Source organism: Centruroides sculpturatus, unplaced genomic scaffold (assembly GCF_000671375.1).
Source record: "Centruroides sculpturatus isolate CEXI.00-Female unplaced genomic scaffold, Cexi_2.0 scaffold1704, whole genome shotgun sequence".
Classification (NCBI taxonomy): domain Eukaryota; kingdom Metazoa; phylum Arthropoda; class Arachnida; order Scorpiones; family Buthidae; genus Centruroides; species Centruroides sculpturatus.
Window position 1 is genome coordinate 123,589 of NW_019385926.1, and position 20,958 is coordinate 144,546.

The 20,958-nt window shown below is 29.4% G+C and overlaps 1 protein-coding gene across 1 annotated transcript; it reads right to left on the minus strand.

Annotated features, from left to right (window-relative positions):
- Nucleotides 1–1,823: 1,823 nt before the first annotated feature.
- LOC111612615 lies at nt 1,824–19,296 on the minus strand (the record flags this gene model as incomplete). The annotated part of the gene is made up of 7 exons (XM_023353850.1): nt 1,824–3,630; nt 7,360–7,519; nt 8,224–8,350; nt 9,924–10,141; nt 12,893–13,096; nt 18,961–19,088; nt 19,180–19,296. Coding segments are annotated over 7 exons (1,205 nt in total), but the record flags the coding sequence as incomplete, so codon positions are not given.
- Nucleotides 19,297–20,958: the final 1,662 nt, after the last annotated feature.

Below are 20,958 nucleotides of genomic sequence, written 5' to 3' on the forward strand. Positions count from 1 at the left end.
ATGGTTTAACGAATAAGCATCGACTTGGGTCTGTAGGGTGGGAACTTTCTTTGAAAAAGTTATTTTTGTCTGAGCTACATTGTCAGCTATAAACGTAAACAATCAATCATAAATCAATATTGTCATTTTATTTTTAGCTTGAATTTAATAAAATCATACATATATTTATCCTATTTAATGAATATTAGTGTTTTAGGATCATTCAGTTGTAAATTTTTCTAAAAAACGAAGTACTTCCGGTTAAGACCACTCCCCCTAGCAGAAACAGCTGTTGACCTAAATATAGAAAACAGATATACCCCTCCAAACAATGTGCATTAAATATTATAAGTCGTATTTTCACTTTAAATAAAGTTAGAATGCTACAGTTTTTTTATTTGACAGAATATAGACATATCTAAGTAAGATATATAATAAATTAATAAAATATTTATAAAAAACATTTCTTCCATTTCCCACAGTTATTAACTCCTCATTTCCTCTTTGAAGGATTTTAACTTCAATATTGTGGTTCATAACATGACAAAAGTCAAAATGTGGTTTTTCATTGTAAATATTTTCACAAATTGAAACTAAAGTTTTCACAAACAAACTATAAGTATGAGCAATTCTTTATTGTGACATAGTCATAATGCTGGGCTGCAATTTTTAATCATATTTTTAAATCATTTAATTTAAAATATATGCTCTCCTTCTCAAATTAGTAGTGACTTGCCCCTGTACATTATACTTTTTCTTTAACAGTAGAGTCGTGCCAATCATCAATTAACTGCTTTTGAGGCATTTTTAATTGAAAAAATGTGACTTCCAATTTGCATCGGAAGTTCCTATATAGTTAATTGGGGCCTCCTGTCCCTAAGGTTTTCACATCTGGTCTCGGATTTCAAACTCTCTGTTCTCGAGATTAAGACAGACGGACAGTCAGTCAGTCAGTCAAAATAATCTTTATTGTCTGGCACCGGTGAGCACAGCCAGGCAGAAATACAGAAAAATACATAGTAGATACATGCTGTTAGTCATAGAAGGGATACAATAATATAATAGCAGAGAAAAGGGAAAGTAAAATAAAATAAATGAAAATAAGAATAAAAATTAAATAATAAAAGAATAAAAATACACTATAACTAAAGTAACATTGTTGTACATCAAAGTCTACATGCTGTTATAGCAGAGCAAGGCGTGTATATACATTGGCATCAAGGCTAGAGTGAATCAGATCACAAGAAAGTAGGTCGATGGATCCGACATCTAATAGAGTAGAGTGAAACAAACTGTTAGATCAGTTAAGCAGTCATCCACATAGACTTCCAAAATATTGTCAAATGTTGCTACTGCTTCTATGTCAACGACCAAACTGTCAGCCAAAGATTTAGGAAGAGCATTCACTGCTTACTTCAGTTCTTTTTATGTCTTCTGTCTTTTTGTTCTCTTATTAGCTCTGGAAAATCAGAGCATGCTTAATGAAAGCTTTTTTGAATTAAAACAATTCAAAAATGTTCTGTTAAAGGTAACATTTTGCAATCCATTAAAATTTTAATATGATTCAACATTGGTTCATAACCAGTGGCATGCCATGACAATTGACGATAGGGAAGCTGTGTTTCTGTAAGAAGCTGACTTCCAGGGGCAATCAGTTAATTGCACATCAGGGTTCATTCGTATTCGTTTGTTCAATAAGCCAGTAANTGTATGCCGATACACTAGTAGGTTTGCGAAAAACCGATGTTAATTTTTTCATTTTATTAAACGAAAACATTTCATATCATCATCAGCAGATGGTGAAGTGTTCAAACCCAAAAAACATTTACTTTAGGGTAAATACTACATTTTTACTGAATTTGGGCATAATTTGGTGCTATTCATAATTTATCCAGTTTCTGTGATGGTTGTATTAAATCCTCCTAATTGTCTATCTGTAGAACTGAATTTTAACTTGTGTGTTAATTTTTGCTGTGGTTATCTATTTTGGCACAATAAATAATTTTGTTGAAAGATCCTTAAAATAAATCATTTGTTAAATATAACAAGTTTTGATTTTCATTTGAATAGTTGAAATATTCAAATCTCACTGATGTCCAGTGACAAATTTCATAGGTAAATAAACATTTTCAGGTTCCTCCTAAACTCTGCTTCAGAAAGAGCCCAAAAAATTTGTTTCTACAAAATTTTCACTCTACGAATAAAAACGGAACATACGCTGAAGCCTTTGGTTGAATGCATGCTCCATTCGTACAACATGGGAAACCCAAAGCAGAGATCAGGAGTCCAGAAACATTTGTTTACCTGTGAAATTTGTCATTGGATACTGGTAAGGTTTAATGAGATGTGTTAAATAAAATAAGTAATAAGTATTAGTGGCACATCCAGAAAGAGCCAAAAGACCTGGCACTCCCAAGGAAAAAATACTAGAAAATTTTCCAAAAATCTTTTCCTAGTTAAAACTCAATTTTTTATTTATATTGTATCGTTGCTTCTATTTCTATACTACTTATGAATTAGTGATCGTATAAGATGGAATTTATATTGAATTCACATAAAAAATTTTAATCTGTTCAACTTGGCTCCCACAAGATTATTCTGAATGCCTCACTGATAACTCTACAATAGTTTACTGAAGAAAAATTTTGTCTAAACCACAAAACTTCTTTAAAAACAATATTTCTAATAGTTTTTGGATGATTATCAGACACAATAATTGCTTGTTAAGAGCAAAAAGTAATAACTTACAAAATAGGTATTTAACAAAACACTAAACCATGTGAACTGCCATTTTGCTGCATCAATGCAAACTAAGTGCACTAATAGACATTTACAATGTTTTATTCAATAGTTACTCAAAGTTTTATGAACATAAAATAATTTTGATGTATGAAGTAAAACATGTAATAAATTTGACTTTTAACATTTTGCTTACGAATAATGTCGCACACAATAGCAAAAATAATCATGTGACAAAATGTCTCTATAAATGTATTTGATGTCTTATATTTTTAATAAAAATAGACAAGTTAACATGATTAATTTAAGATACAAATTATTGTACAATGCAAAACATTATAACAGACTACGTGACAGTAGTACTGATCACAAGATTGATAAAAAAATTGCTAAAATCATCAATAAGTTGACTCAAAATGTACTTGAATCTTTAGAGTTTTCTGCAAATCTAGAGATCATAAAGTTTAATTTGAACATCACTTGTTAAATTTGATTGTGGGGAAGTGTGAAAACCTAGCTCACAATAAGCATTCCAGAATGGCAGCACCCCAGAGAAAAAACAATAAAATCACAAAATAATAGCTCGAGTTTTATTACACAGTAATCATAAATTATTATATACAATTAAAATTATTTTTCAAAAAATCAAAATCAATGTTGATCAAAACAGTATACAAAATAAAAATGATTTTACTAGGAAGAATGTGTGCCACAAGCCTTCCTGCGACAGCACTGTTAAATGGTGCAGTGCCACTTCCCGTCGAGAGAACTGTCCTGCACATTTTACCTCCATGTTTCGTAATATGGTAAAGATGCTTGAGACGACTCTGCACGATTTAGCATTGCAGTTGCAGTATACAGCACAACAGGACAGATACTGGCTCAGAGCAGAGGTACAGAGTACTTTGTGACCTATAAATGTTAACATGAAAACACAAAAATTTTGAATCTTGAATTAATTTATTTTAATTAAATTAAAAAATATATACAAATATAATCATCTAAAAAATCTGATTTTTATTTAAGTGTGAAAGGCTTATCAGGAATACAGAGATACAGAGTAATTAAGACTCTTGTACCACTTATTCGGCAGCTATTCATTTGAATAGCCCTCAGTTGTCTAAAAGAATGGGCTTTTCTATCAAAGAAATCGAGTGTGGAGGGACTTACAGTTTGAAGTAAAACAAAAGTAGAATTAGATGATTGTGTAATCACCCTTTCCCTTAACAGGATTCCCGACACCAGTTAATCAGTTTTGTTAAACGTGGATTAACACACGTTATCACTAACTTGTGAGTATGAAGAATGCAAGTAATACAATAAATCTGACTTACGGAACCTGTAACCGATGCGTATCACTTTTTCTTTCAACAACCAAACGTTTTCATAACCCCTTCTGGGTTCTTCATCAGGATAACAGCTGGATTGAATAGCAAACAACGAATTCAAGAAGTTTGAATAAATCCAAACTTCTTAGAGTTTGAATCGTTCCATTCGCTTAACGAGATATGATTGAAATTGTTCTAATTCGACGGTCGATGTTCAAATTTAAGAGAAAGATACAAAACGTGTTATTGAGATATATAGATTATTTAATATTCTCGTGTTCCCTAATATCATTTATTTCTAAGGCTTAATATAATTTCGTTATCACTCTTTATGGAGTAGGTTTTGCCATGCCATGGAAAGGCTGATCTCTTCTCTTGAATTAATACACTCGGATTTGTCATACGCCCTAAAAATTTCCATCTCTTCTATCCATTTTAGTTGGTGAATATGTGGTGTGGAGGCAATTATCCATGCTCTATTGAAGTCCGCCACTATATCGGGATCAGTGGCATAGGTGGAGAGTGCGGTTGTGTGCCTGTTGTGATATATATCCGAAATATGCTCTTTTAATCTAACCTCTAACGAGCGTTTAGTTGATCCCACGTATACCAGATCTCTGTTGAACCTGTTATCCCTTATAGGAATTTTATATACGCCTGATAACCTCTCCGTCCTGGATCCGTCTTTCTCATTACGTAGGATATCAAACAAGGTGCTGCATCTTCTGTATGCTATGTTAACATTTCGTTGTTTAGCAATGGTGTTGTACAGGGACTTCAATAGAGGGTTGAACTTAATGGGTATCCTCATATTTTCTATATTATTGCTTGTGTTTTGCGTGTTCATTACAATGTTGGAAGAAGCCTGTGTTTGTTTGTGGCGCTCTGCGATCTTTTGTATAATATTTTGGTACCCGTGTGATCTGGCTATACTTTCCAAGTATTTTAACTCCTCCGTTAGTGCTTTTTGTGTTGCAGTGTGTGTGTAAGCTTGTTTGACCAATGCCCTGAAAGCCGCCATTTTGTACTGGAAGGGATCACATGAGCTTACTGGTGTGTATGCCGATACACTAGTAGGTTTGCGAAAAACCGATGTGCGGATGATGGAATCATCAAATCTTATGTCCAAATCCAGGAAACGTACTTTGGTGTTACTGTGTTGTTCCATCTCTAGTGTCAGTCCATACGGGTTGTGATTCATTTCGTCTAAAAAACAGGCTAAGTTGGGAGTTGTCCTCCATAAGATGATGATGTCGTCGACAAATCTTTTGTATAGTAAAATGTCGTGGAGGAATTTAGGCAATGTCCTGTTTTCATATTGCCTAATAACTAGCTCACATCGGTGATACGCATTGGTTACAGGTTCCATAAGTCAGATTTATTGTATTGTATACAACCCGATGTGCAGTTGATATTATAGAATGCAAGTAACTTGAATAAGTGTGAATATGTAACATTAACCAGATCATATTTATAAAATAAACTAAAACATTTAATAAACCAAAAATATTAAAAGTATACAAATGAATGAATAACAAATTGTACTTATACCTAAGTCACTACGAACTAAGTTAAACCTAAACCTAAATATCCTATGTTGAACCTATCGAGAGAGAGTTTACAATAGAGTGGAATGTGGTTATATTTTACCTTTTGAATTCATTCAATATTTCAATGTATGAGAATCTTCTTATTTGTGGACATTCTTCTTCTTCTTCTTCTATTTTCTATGGCAAATTCTTTGTATGAATAACTCTTCTTATAACGGTCTCCTTGTGTAACGGACTCTATACATCATATGGAGAACTCTGTAATATGACTTTCATTTGATGGACTCTCTATATCGTATGGAGAACACTTCAAACGGCGGACTTCGTCTATATTGTATGGCTAATTCTTTCAATGACTTTCCAGGATTCATATGGCAATACCTCTTTCGACGAACTGCACTTGTGTGGCAATACCTCTTTCAACGGACTGCCCCGAATGGCGGGAAAATGTCGCTTTTATATCGGCCTTCTCTGACGGCAAAGTAGCATGTGCAAAGGCCGCATTTTCTACTCATTTCGACTCGTCTTGTGAGTCGGCCGTAGGAAAGGAAATCAACTTCCTTTCTAAAATCGAAAGTTTCTTTTGACATCCGTTTTTCAAAATTTTGTTGAAGTTTAAAATTTACAAAAATTTATTTTCTATTAAAATCTAAATCTTTTCCTCTCCTCTGTTAATTTGTCCAAAAATGACTTTCCTTCTAACTCTAGATTCTCACATAAGGCTAAATGACTGCCAGATTATATTGGGCTATAATAATGCTACTATTAATAATTAAATGTAATTTGGCCTAGAGGTAGGCATTAGGTGTCATCTCTTGATAAATTTGGTTACTATAATTAAATTAATTACTAATAGTAGCAGTAATATATTCCAGTAAAATCTGGAAATCATTTGACTTTAAAAAAATATTTTATATATATCAATATAATAGCTGTTACCCGCAACTTCACCCGCAGAGGTTTTGCAGGCAAACCCCATTTATATTCAGTATTTCAACAACCATAGTAATTGTTATATAACACCTACCGCTGAGAATAATGAGAATTGCCGAGAATCAAACTGATGTTTTCGATTTGATCAATTTTCTGGAATGTTCACAATAATTCTGTAATCGAATCAATATGCAACAACAAATTCAAATTTAAAACGGTTCGAACATAAGGTTAAAAATCAAAATATATAAAAATATTTATAACAATGTCTGAAATGTTATCAATTTAATACACCTAAGTAGTTAATGAAGACTAAACGTAATTGAAAACAAAAAATCGCATCTAAAATAGTACAGTAGAAGCCATTCTTCTGGTTAAACCTTAATGCTCTCCCTCTCCCCCCGCATGGGAATTTCGAAAAATCCCTTCCTAGTGTGCGTTTTCAAGACGTACTCTAACTGTGTACCAAATTTCACCTCTTTAGGTTCGGCGGTTTGCTCTGGGCGATGATGAATCAGTGACTCGGTCAGTCAGGACAAGTAATTTTATATATTTAGATAACTGTACATATATTTAATTTACTGTAATATGATGTAATATGTTATGTAAACTTGTATTTGTTACTCAGAGGGCCACAATAGACAGTCATGAACCACCACTGGTATGAAATAAGTGACTTTGTTTGCTTTTAAATATATAGATATAAATAAATTAAATATAATTACAGTATTAGATATACAAATGTATACAAATAAAAAACTAAGGAAAGTAGTAAATATATAAATGTTTACTTCTGCAACTTCGTAATTTGTTTAGAATTTGATACAAACCTTTATCAAATTCATTATTATGAAGAAAAATTTGTTGAATCATAATTGCCCAATAAATATAATACAAGTGATAACTTTTATTGTAAATATGAATGATATTGAGAAGTTGGGCAGTTTCTGTAATATCTTCATCAGTTGAATTATTTGTTTTGTGGTAAATCTGAAAGGAAAAAAATGTACATTATAAAGTTTATGATAATTATATATATTATTTATTAATCATATTAAAATTATTTTTAAAAAGTCCTATCTTTTTTAATCAAAATTAAAGAGTTTGTTCATGAGTTCTCACTGAATTTATTTTCAAATTATGAAGTAAATAAATAAAACAAAGAACTGTTTAGTTAATAAATTAGAGTGATGTTCTACAAAATTGATTTTTAACCAGCTTGTCATTTAAAAAAAAATGCTAGGTTTTTTTTTTGTCTATTTTTATTATTATTTATGTAAAAATCTATAGAACTTAAACATTATGTTTTGTTTATACATGTAAGGGCGTATTTGATGCAGCATTGACTTGCTGAGCTGCCACCAACTCATAAGAAGTTAGAATGCTGTAGAACAGCAATTCTCATCTGTTAAATGAGTTGCTCTAGGCCGAGGATGGTCAGAAATTTCACCAAAAATATGTTTTTAATAAAAGTGTTGGCTCTAGGCCAAACCAAGCTGCCACACGATTTATTTATTTATTGACATTGTGTCAAGTTTGAAATTTTCACATGAAGTAATTAAAGAACTTCCAAATTTATCTCCTAGGATATTACCATATCAAACAGATTAGTTTCTTTCTTATTTAAGAACATTATATATATTTTTAAAATTTAGTTACATTTATAAAACTTTATATATTTAACTTTTCTTTACCTCAAGTACTTCCTTATCGATTTGTTTCCATATCGAGCTACGAGTGACACGTGTTAGTTTTAACTCTTTCATTGAAATGGACAGTGATTTTTGAAAACTGTCTATAATTTGCTGGTAATGTCCTTTTCTAGAAGAAAACATTATAAAATGTATCAATATGTAGTTTTTCTTCAAATGTTTTGAATTAACGTAATGTTGAGAGACATCAGAATATGATACAAATATATAAAACAATTTAAATTTTATAATAATCCTAAGCTCAATGAATGAGCACATTAACAATCAAAGAATCATTACATTTCACTAATAAAAACTTTTCTAGGGCATTGCTGAAATATTTGGCAAAGATTTTGGAGAATATTCTTCACACCAAGATGTAAAACTTACTGTTTGAGAGAGTTCTTTTCGTGACACTGGTGATGGATGAGAGTGTACAATACTACAGACTATCAATATTTTTGTCTCGATATACGCGATACTTGCCATCAATAATTTTTCATTTTGATATTGTCGATAATCGATAGTTTCCGTGCACTATATCAACTATGACGATTTCTGTGTTTGACTGAGTAAATATCTGAGAATTAACTAGAACATATACATGAACCTAGTTGTTCTGTCTCACATAACACAAAATACAAACATATTCTTAAAAGTAGTGTCAGTGGCCAGATGGAAAGTGACAGAAGTAGCCAAATCTGTTTAAGACAGTAGCCAAAAGCAGACAAATGATATTCCACAACAAAATATTTCCAGATTTCTATTCTTATAAGATTTTCATCCTTTACATATGAGGGGATATGCTCTCAAAGTTTATTGAAAATTTCAGAAATACTGGTATTTTGATTAAATGAAAATTAGTGATTTGTAATAATTTTGTATTAAAATAGGTACAAGCTGTTGCAATTTAAAAAATTTAGACAAATTTTTATTAAAAAATAGTCTAAGATAACAAACTTCTCCACAAGAAAATAGTTAACTAGATATAGATTTAATAAAATGGTCAGGACAATAAGTATAAACATAAAACATTTACAAAATTTTTCAAATAAACAATACTTTAAAAAAGTCTTTGCACTTCATCCCTTTCACACACTATCAGGAAATAAAATCTCACATTATTATCTGATGGTGTGCAGTATTCCTGATATTTTACATATTGAGGCAGATGAGAAGTCTCTAAAGAAGCATCCACTCCATCATGAAACTACTATTTCCTGAAAGAAATGAAGAAGACACTTATTTTAAAGTCTTGTCTATTTGAGAATTTTTGTAAATTTTCTAAATTTAGAATTAATTAGATAATGATCACTTTCACTTATAAAGAATCTAGTAATAGTAAATCCTGGCGATCTGGTCTCTTATGACTCATATTTTTCCTACTTCTTCAAAGAAACAGACATGCAATCACCATTTTGTTACTGACAAAATGTGAAAATTGTCATTACCAGGTGGCTGCTACAACCAGGACAGGAATTTTTGAGGATGGGATGAAGCACATTATGTGTTGCAATAAGTGCTGAGTGATTTTTGCTAAAAAAAAGTATTTCCTGCATATAAATCCTGTATAACTTCACTTACACAATAAATGTATTTGTCTATGTTATTGGCTTGTAAAGTTACTCTTTGATCATATGTATATAAATTATTTACTATAATTACTTCAATGAATAACAACACTTTTTGGTTTTTAATCTTACCCTTTTTTCTTCTGGGTTTCTTTAGTGATAAGATAATCTCTCCACAAATGTGGTCTTAAAGAATGAGGGAAAATAATAGTATACTTTTTCAAAGATTTTGTTAAATCAGAAACTAATTCGGGACTATCTTCAATAAAAGAAGTCATTGCCATTCCGATTATCTCGGAGGAATTTTGGAATCCTCTGCTTCTTTTGTAACTTGACCCTTTATTGCCATTCTAAAAATATTAAATTAAATGTTTATCTGTAATAATTTGATATAAAGTTACGAATCCATTATATAATGAATTGAATAAAATATAAATAACTCATTCATTTATCCATGCAGTTTTGTCACAAAGATATTTTCCTTTTAATAATATTTTCTAAATTAAATTTAAGTATAATATTTACAGTATAAAATATGCAAACATCAACACAATTATTTATATATTANTCTCTTTGTAATTATATAAGGATACATATATACTTGATTTTAATAATTTATTCAGTAAATTTATAATTTGAAAATGTTTTGATATTTAAGATATTTTAAAACATTAAATATTTGCATTATCGTAATATATAATTTTTTCTTTTCATTTAAGTTATTTTTATTTCTAATACAATCAATTTTAGCCATAATTAGTATTGTAATTATCACAATATAAAAGTGCAGTACTCTAAATGACTTTAAAAGTAGCTACATTATGAGCTACTTTTCCTACTGACTTCCTATAATAGCCTTATTTAAAATCTTCATTTGTTTCGTAACTTGTACTGTAAATTCACTTGTTTTTCTCACTGGTGGCCGAGTGGATAAAAGTCACCAAACAATTGATAGTCAGTCCTGAGATTTCATCTGACCAATGAGCTGGCTGTTTGGAGTTTTTCAGATTTTCTTCGTGTGCCTAAATAATGGCTGGTTACCCAAAGAAAGACTTTCAGAGAGACACCACTCAAGATGTTTTGCCTTATCCTGTCGACCAAACCTTTCGTTTCACTGATTTTGATATTCTGTAAGATTTTTCCTTCAATTAATTCTTCTTATGTCCTAATCATATTTATAAACAACTGCCTTGTTTAATATTATGTTGCAATCATTCTCATTATATTAAATTTCAATTTTTATAATTGACAAGTATTTAATATTTATGCAATTTGTATTAGTTTAATGTAAAACTTCACCCAATTGAATATCTTCTATTGCAATAAATCTGTTTAGCAATACATTTCTTCTTTGACCATATTTGTAAAATGCATAGCATTTTCATTTCTCTACAAAAATAATAATTCAGTAAATTAAAAGTTAATTTATTGCTTGTTTTTGAAATTAAAATGTAGTACTCTCTTAATAGTAATTCCAAAATGAACATTAACTATAGTCAGTAGGCATCAGTACAGATAAAAGCAATTTTCCAGATTTAGCATGTTTTTGATGTTTTAACACTTAAATTTTTTAATAAATGTCTAATAATACTATAAGTTTTTCTGTTCTGACATTGTCTAATTTTATAGAATTACTGTATTTGTAGTCAGACAAGGTAAAATGAGAAAAGAGATACTTTTTTAAAAACTCTCATTATAGCAATAAGCTTCTCTACTACAATATTTTTTCTTGTTCTGCTAAATATCTCTATAGAGGGTTTTGACTATATATGAAATCGTAGAAAGGTCATTTTTATATGTTGCTCATCCACAGAAATATAATGAAAGATCACACAAGCATTGCTTAGCTTATATAACTGTAAAGACTTCCTTCAAGAGATTAATAATCCATCGTTAGTAGCCACCATTAATAATGGCTACCCAGTACAAAACAATCAAGGTAACCAGTGTTTTTAATGCTCTTATAGAAGAGATGTATCAAAATGTTATTTTTATGGATTTATAGGATTGACAAGCGTTTTTCAAATAATGTACAATGTACTGCATGTACTGTATGTACTGCATGTACTGTACAATGTACTGCAATATATTTTATTTAAGTTAATCAATTATTGTGTAATTTCAAACTGCCAATTGATATTTTTATACTTTCATGTTAAAGGAAGATAAACCATTCCTATGAAAAGTTAATATTACTGTTGTTAGTGATATGTTTGTGGTTTGAATAACATGAGTTTTTATAGGTATCTCTTTGTAATTATATAAGGATACATATATACTTGATATCTTCCTTATTAAATTATTATATTATATTATATTTGTTAATCATCATCATCTTTTGTAAATTTATTGTTTAAAAGATATTAAAAAATCAAAAACTTGAAATATTTGAAAGAATTTGGAAAATTATCTCATAACATGGAAGAATCAATGTTTATCAATTTAAACTTCATTTATGTGGATGTCTATCACTATTCATTTTACAAACAATATAAATTGTAAAATTTTGAATATAGAAAGGTCCAATGGCTTATAGAGATCAACAAAATGATAAAAATTCAAACTACAGTATTAAAGCAAAACATCATAGAAACGATAATATTTAATTAATCAATATCAATAACTAATATAATTTTAACTGAATTCTTGAAATTAATTATTCTAATCTTTTGTAACATTAAAAAGTTTCTAAGAATCTTAATTTTGAAGTCTAAATGCTTATTTGGATAATTTTTAACTATTTCTTGAATAAATATAATATCAAAATATATGGAAATATTGTATTATTGAGAATAGCATATAATAATGACATCACCTTTTATTCATCTGAATTTTATCTTAACAACATGACATGTATAATAAACATTAGATAACACATATATCATAATTTTATTATTAAAAATGTACTATCTCGAAAAAACAAATTTAATTACTTCAAACTAAAAACAAAACTTGTGACTAATCCATAAAAATTTATTATTAATTTATTTTTGAAAACAAATTCCAAAATCTGAGATTTACATTTTAAATAACAACAAACTATCAAAATTGTGTGTATAAAAAATTTACAAAATAGATCTAGAAATTTTTAATCAACGTACTCGTCCTTGTCGAAGCTGCTTTTTAACATTTTTGGAAACAATATCTCCAGACTGATTCATAAATGATGTTAACTCTCCTTGAGGCTGTCCATTGCTATCCTTTAAACCTTTATCACGCAGTATTTTATCCATTTCTTTCTTTAACCAGGATTTCATTTCCTGTACTAATTTTTCTTTCTTCTTTGATGATTTGATGGTAGACTCCTAAATAAAGTAATTTAATATTAATTTATCTTTTCTGTCGCTCTTTTAATCCTTTTAATTAAAAATTAAATAATATTTTAAATTAGACTACTCATGTTTTAGTATTCATTATTAAATAATAATAATTATTATTTAAGGAATCCATCAATGGCATTTTGAATAATTATCTTGCAAAATATTGATTGCAAAAAAATAAAAGAAACCTTTACATATTTTTATACAATTCTGTTTTTAATTATAAAACAAAAATCAATATGAATTTTTATCTATTCTATAATAAAATAGGTAATAATAAATAAAAACACTATATGCATGTCAGTGCATACTATAGCAACTTCACAAGAATTGAAAATAAATTTGCATCTAAATGCATAGTTGATAATAAAGCAGATTCTCAATTACATAAGAGTTGTTTTCTAAACAAGCCACAAGTATTTTAAATATTGCATAATATGAACAAGATTTTGCCACTTAAATTAATGGTAAATACCGAATTAAAGATAAAGATGATCACCATTAGATGGTGATCTTGGCCATCTTTAATTCATTTTCTTTCTTCCTTCATGCTCAAAGAACATAGCATTTACCATCAATTTGGAGATGGCAGCAATCATCATCTAATGATGATCTTTAATTTAGCTTTATTTTCTACTTATTTTAACTTTTATTTCTACTTATAAACTAAAACTGTTAGATATAAAACAGTTGAGAAGTTTTATATCTAAAAGTTTTAGTTTATAAGTAGAAATCTCACTAGATACATGGTTGGCTAGAATAGATGTATGTTATTCAGATATTTAAGTTATTTAATTCAATTGTAATGAGTACTGTTAACTATGCTTTTCCAGAGTGGATTTTAAGTTATTTTAATCAGAAGTGATACAAAATCAATTTTATAAAATATATTTTTAAAATTGAAAAACATGTTAAGTATAGGCTGTCACAGAGCTCATATTTCTTTCAAACTCCTTAAAATAGTATTAAAATTTACAAGAAAATTATTTTTTAATCAAGATATAGTGGAAAGAAAAATTCTCAATGAAATGTTTATTAAAAACCAAATGCTTATAACAAGAAACATAAATTTTAATGAAGTAGGTTTGTCTATAAAATTGGTTACAGACATGTCAGAATCATATGATTTTTTATTTGGGAACAGTTACAAAAGGATGGAACATAAATTATTATTCCAAGAATATAAACTGTTAAAAACAGTTGCAAGTTTCACTCTTGATCTTGTACAATGGCCAAGGTTGGTGAAGTGCTTATTATAAGTGTAATAAATTAAGTTACATGTATTTATCAATCTTGTTACAGTTAAGTTAATGTAACGTCTAATTAAGATATAGAAATCAAAATTGCCTTTTTTTTTAATAAACTGTGGCAGTAAAGAAAATTGTCACACATTTTTGAATGTGAGAAAAAAAGGATTAATTGTATGTATCATAAAAAATAAGTTTTTACCTGTATCTGTATTACCATACCATACTAAGTTATTGTTAGTGTCAGTTAAGAAATACATACATTTTTTAATTTCTTTTAATGAACTGAATTGTACTTCTGTTAATGCTTCTAATGATTTGATGTTCATGTTGTTCAAAACTTTGTTTTAGTTTTTAATTTCTTAATATTTTTTATATCTTTTTTTGTATCCCTGACAATAGGAGTTTCACTAATTGGTAATAAAGAATTGATTTGAATAAACTGTGATTTAATAATAATAATAGTTTCGTGTTCTAATCAGTATATGCTTGAATCCTTTCAAAAGCTGACACACTAAGAAAATTAAACAATTTAACTATTTTTCAACATGTTCATTACAACAAATTTCAAAAAGTCAATATTTCTCAAACAATATGACATCATTAATAGCTAAAGAACATAACTAAGACACAGAGGAATTTTCGGTCAAGAAGGAATTTAAACATTGCATATTAATCTCTCTCTCTCATTATTCTAAATTGTGTATTTTAAATGTTTGAGAAAATTCACTTTATATTATATGCATTCATCTTTGATATTTTGGTTCTTAAATGTCAAATACTTTATTTAACTTGAATTTTGTTCATTATTATTTCATTTATACTTATTGAAATTAAAGTAAGTGACATTGTATCCTAATAAAGTTCCAAATAAAAATGGCTGAAATGAAGCCTATAAAGCTATGCAATTTTTCTATAAAACATCCCCATTTTTTCTCCATAGAACATAAGACATAGAAAAAATAAAATACATACAAAAGTATGTTCCCTATTCTAAAATTATTATTTCATTAAACTTAAAAAATTTTTAATTACATCCAATTTTAAATATTTTTAAGTTTAATGAAATAATTATTTACAAAATATCATCCATAAAAAATTTTTTAATTTAATCAATGTACAGTAAAGCAAAATTTTTTTATTTTTGAACTTAAATTTATTGTTGTTTCAACTTTTCACATGAGATCCTCATGTATTTTAAAGTAAATTTCTTATTTTAATTGATTTTAATGTTATTTATTACACATTTTTATAACTATATTTACTTTGTATATCTTTCATATATTGTAATGTGTTAAAGCATTCAAATTTATCAAAAAACTTTAAATATTGTTCAAAATAACTTTTAAGTGGTTTTAATATTTTAAAAATTTATTTCATTAAATTTAGTTTGAAGCAGCTTACAATTCATCAGTATATAAGTTCACATTCATTGAAATTCTTATTACAGTAGAGCAGTGTTTTTCAACCTTTTTGAATACGCGACCCCTTTACAAGTTAAAAATTTTTGCCGACCCCCCAGGTCCATATTAAAAGTATGTCAATGATTTTAAAAATTACGTATTTAATTTTCTTTCCGTTGAGACCTAAATATCAATCGAAAAACCAATTGTACTCTGCAAATAAGTCGCAAGAGCCCTGCAAATAGTAACTTTTCCACGGGGGCGCTGGAAGCGAATGCGCCAACAAGTACAGACGTGATTGTATTGTCTTTGCGCTTTGCTCCGCAAGACCATAAAATGGATAAATTTCTCAAAAGATCGCAGCCCTCCACGTCTGGTACAAGTGGCAGTGACGGAAGTGAATCAAAACCGAAAAAAAACAGACATTACTACGACAATTACTTGAAATACGGATTTACTGTCATGAATAATAAACCTCAATGTGTAATTTGCGGCGATGTATTATCACGTGAGAGTATGAAACCATCAAAACTTATGCGTCACCTTTCAACCAAACATCCCAAAGAAGCTGATAAACCGCTGGATTTCTTTGAATGTAAGCTGAAAACCCTTAACCTGCAGCAAAATACTATGATTCAGGTAATAAAATAGTATTGTTATTTGGTGATTAAAAATAATATTTATTATTGCTTAATTATTTATTTGTTTTTCTGATTTTTTGTCTGTTTTTAGGTATCCAGTGTCAACGAAAACGCATTATTAGCTAGTTACAGAGTTGCATACCGAGTCGCTAAAGCAGGGAAGCCGCATACAGATGCCGAAAATCTTATTTTGCCAGCAGCCCTAGATATGGTTGAAATTATGTTAGGTAGGCAGGAGGCAAGCAAGCTAAAAAGCATACCACTTTCTGACAATACTATTGAACGCAGAATAAACGATATGGCCAGTGACATTCGAGAACAAGTAGTCGAGAAATTAAAGAAGAGCCCACATTTTGCTTTGCAGTTTGACGAATCTACTGATGTTTCAGATTGTGCACAGTTTGTAGTATTTGTGCGCTTTGAAGCAGATGAAAGTATCACAGAAGACATTTTATTTTGCAAAGCACTTTCTTCAAACACCACAGGTCAGTGTTTGTACGACATATTTTTAGAAAGCACTCGCAACTACAAGATTGATTGGACAAAATGTATTGCCATTTGTAGCGATGGCGCTAAAGCTATGACTGGACAAAAAAGCGGACTCGTTGCAAAATTAAAATCAATAATGCCTAATGTCTCATGGACACACTGCTTTCTTCATCGACATGCTCTGGTAGCCAAGGTTTTACCTTCTGATTTAAATGAAGTGCTTAAAGAGGTGATCAAAATTGTGAATTCTATTAAAGGTAAAGCCTTGCAAACCCGACTGTTCAGAATCATTTGTGAAGACATGGGTTCGCTCCATCAAAATCTCCTTTATCATACAGAGGTCAGGTGGCTATCCAAAGGAAAGGTATTGACAAGAGTTTTAGAACTGAAAGCTGAATTGTTAATGTTTTTACAAGGTGCTAAATCTGAATATGCGAATTATTTATGTGACCCTGTTTGGCTCCTAAAATTAGCATTTCTTGCTGATCTTTTTAGCCACCTGAATATTTTAAACAAGAAACTCCAAGGGAGAGAAGAAAACATTCTGACAGCTAAAGATAAAATCAAAGGATTCTTCGCAAAACTTCGTTTGTGGTCAACGTCTTTGCAAAAAAATATATATGAGTCTTTCCCTTGTGTTCAGAAGATTGTCGAAGAAACGGCAATGGATCAATTGTTGGTAGTAAGTTCTCACATCCCTTGCATGATACAGAGCTTGCATAATTTGGAAGAGAAACTATTAACTTACTTTCCAAAACTGGACTCTGAAGCTGACTATGGGCATAGATGGATATTAAATCCTTTCATAGATATGTCAGTACAACTGGCTGATCTAACCACAAAGATGAAAGAAAATCTTATAGATTTAGCAGCTGACTGCATGCTTAAAATGGAATTTCATTCGCAAAATATTGACGTCTTCTGGATGAAAAGAAAACAAATGTATCCAGAACTGCAAGAGAAACTTTAAAATTATTAGTGCCATTCGCCACTTCTTACCTATGTGAATTAACGTTCTCTTCAATGATGGACATAAAAACTAAAAAGAGAAATAGGCTTCAATTAGAAAATGATTTAGTTGTTTGCGTCTCAAAAATAAAACCACGTTTTGACAAATTATTAAAAAATAAACAGGCACAGCCTTCTCACTGAAATTGTAGCTTTTTTTTATTGTAGTGTAGAACCTACAAACACTTGTCTTTTTCTTTTACCCACGACCCCCCGTGTAAGGCTTCGCGACCCCGAAGGGGGTCGCGACCCACAGGTTGAAAAACACTGCAGTAGAGCATCGATTATCCGACTCAATTGGGGACTCAGGTTGGTCGGATAACTGAAAAATCGGATAACCGAAAAGAAGGAAAAAAATCCATTATTAATATAGTATATTAGGATATTAGTATAGCCCATGTAATTAGTTTATTAGTATATCGCTATTAACTAACTTCGCATTGAATTTTCATCGATGTTTAGCCTAACAAATTTTTTTTTTAAATAATAATCGTCACTATTGTATCGTTAAAAATTATTTTAAAATTATTTTATTGCTCACGAAACAACCAACCACTCATAATTAGAAAATTAGGTGTCATTTAAATATTGGCCTCCCTTCAATGGTTGAGCCATTGATGCCAGCTAAAACACGCAAAAATTTAACAAAAATAATATTAAAGTAGCCAAGACGTAGCCAAATATTGTAGTGCCACATCACTAGCGGACATTTGAAATTTGCCGACTAGAACGGTCAGTTAACTGATGTGACGATTAATCGAGGGTCGGATAATCAATGCTCTACTGCATATACTATAATTTTATAAATACTTCTACTGATTTAACAACAGTATTGATAAAATTTAACATAATGCTATTATATTTATGCTTTGTAAATTATTATAACTTAACACAGTTGCCATTCTTTTTCTTAAAATACACTAATTTATACACTAAAATGTTTTTAATACAACTTAGTATGCTATAGTCATTAAGAATTTGTATGCTTTTATTAATAGCAGTAATATTTGCACATATCAATAAAATAAAAATTATATTTTCGCTGAGAAAAATCAACTTACTGGAAATGGATCCCCTGGTTGATTAGGAATATACTTTTTTGTAAACTGAGGACCAAGTAATTCTATCAAAACTTGCCTTCGAGAAATATCATTCAATTGGGGTTTAACTTTCCTTGCCAAATCTTCTTCTACAANAAAAAAAAAAAATTAAAGACGTGTTTGGATCAAAAGGGAGTGAGAGTGACAGACGGATTCCACTATATTTGCAGATTTCCTAACTTTCCATGACTTTTTCAGCTAAAAATCTTATTTCCTGACTTTCTGGGTCTGTATGGACTCTGTACTTAGAATGGCATTCAAGTCTAGTTCTTGCAAGTATATTACCAGTTATTCTATCTGAAAAAAATATGATTTAGATCTACATTAATTTTTTCATTGGAATGTTACCATAGTAATTATTTTATTATTAAGCAATTAAAAGTTCTCTCATTCATAGGTCCTCTGCTGGTTAAGTACCATTTGAAAATCTTGTGGCAATAAGCAATCTGATTAGTATAACAATAAACTAATCACTATGAATGTATTTCAATGACAAACTGATAAAAATATGAAATAATTTCTATTCAAAATCCACATGGCATAGTTGTTACAGTTTGTTTCATGAATCTTGATCAGGTGTAAAAATGCACAGTAGCAAAGACTAATATATTCCAGAGCCCCAACCAAGTACCACATATTGTCCTGCCAAAATGTGCAAAACAAGCTGTAATTTGCATGTTAGAAGGGAGATGATGCAAATTTTAAATATGCTATAGAAAGATAATATATTTGAATAAATTTTCATGTAATTATTATATTTTTTTACAGATGGAAATAAACCTACATGTAAACAATGCCTAATTCTAACCAGAAGGTTTTAGTATATTATTTAATAATCTTAGACATGACATTAATACAATTGGTAAAAAAAAAATCAAAGCTAGTGACTGAATTCAACTATAATGATACATTTTATTTTTAATGGTTTGCATTTGAATAAGTTTAAAAATATTCGTAAATAGTAATAGACTTATTTTATACTTTTTTGGTCTTATTTCATGTAAATTTAATATGCAATAACGGTTATCCGTGTTAGGTGAAAAAAATTATTGTTTTGATATGCACCAATGGACTTCCCTCACTTTTAAAAGCAATGATTTGTTGAAAATGTTCATTTTCTTTGAATGAAATGTATTTATAATAACAAAAAATTGAATATTTTATTTCAACATTCCATATGTCTTTCAAAAAGCTACAATAAAACAAAAAATAAATTTTATTTTATAGGAAAAAGTGCATAAAATAAGAAAAAATATTCAGTAATAAGTTGCATGCATATAATTATATTTCTTTGTTTAGATGGTGCAGATTTTTAAATATTCGTGATGAATGGGTAGTACATAGGGTAATAAATTCATCATATCTTTATGTTTTTCTTTAGAGGGGACTTATCCCACTTTCAAAATCAACACACAATAAATATTGTCGACATTATAAATTACTAGTAAAGAATTTATACTGATATTAAAAGATATTTATTGTGAATTTATTAAAAACATAAATTTTATGTTAATTTGTAATAATAATCAGCTTTAACTATTTTTTTCATAAAATGGACTTGCCCCACTTTCAAAGTCAACGGCTCAAATATTCTTTACTGTAAAAAGAATAAAATGATACTTACTTTATTCCAACTTGGGCATCCAATCATAGCTTGATCCTTACATGCTTGTAACCATTCCATTTTAATATTTTGTATTAGAAAATATTTTTCATAAATTACAGTTACTTTTAATAATTTTAGAAAAGTTCAACAACAAAAAAGTAAAATTTGACACTGGCATGAATGCAACTGAATTTGTTTATTGTAGAGAGTTAGACTATGATACTCCAACTTGGGCAATTGGCGTTGCTTCTCCATAACAATGCTTAGCTTTAGGGTCACGATAAGAATTTTCATGTTGAACACTCTAAAGATAAGAAAAATGCATTATTTCATAAGTATTTTCAAAAATAATT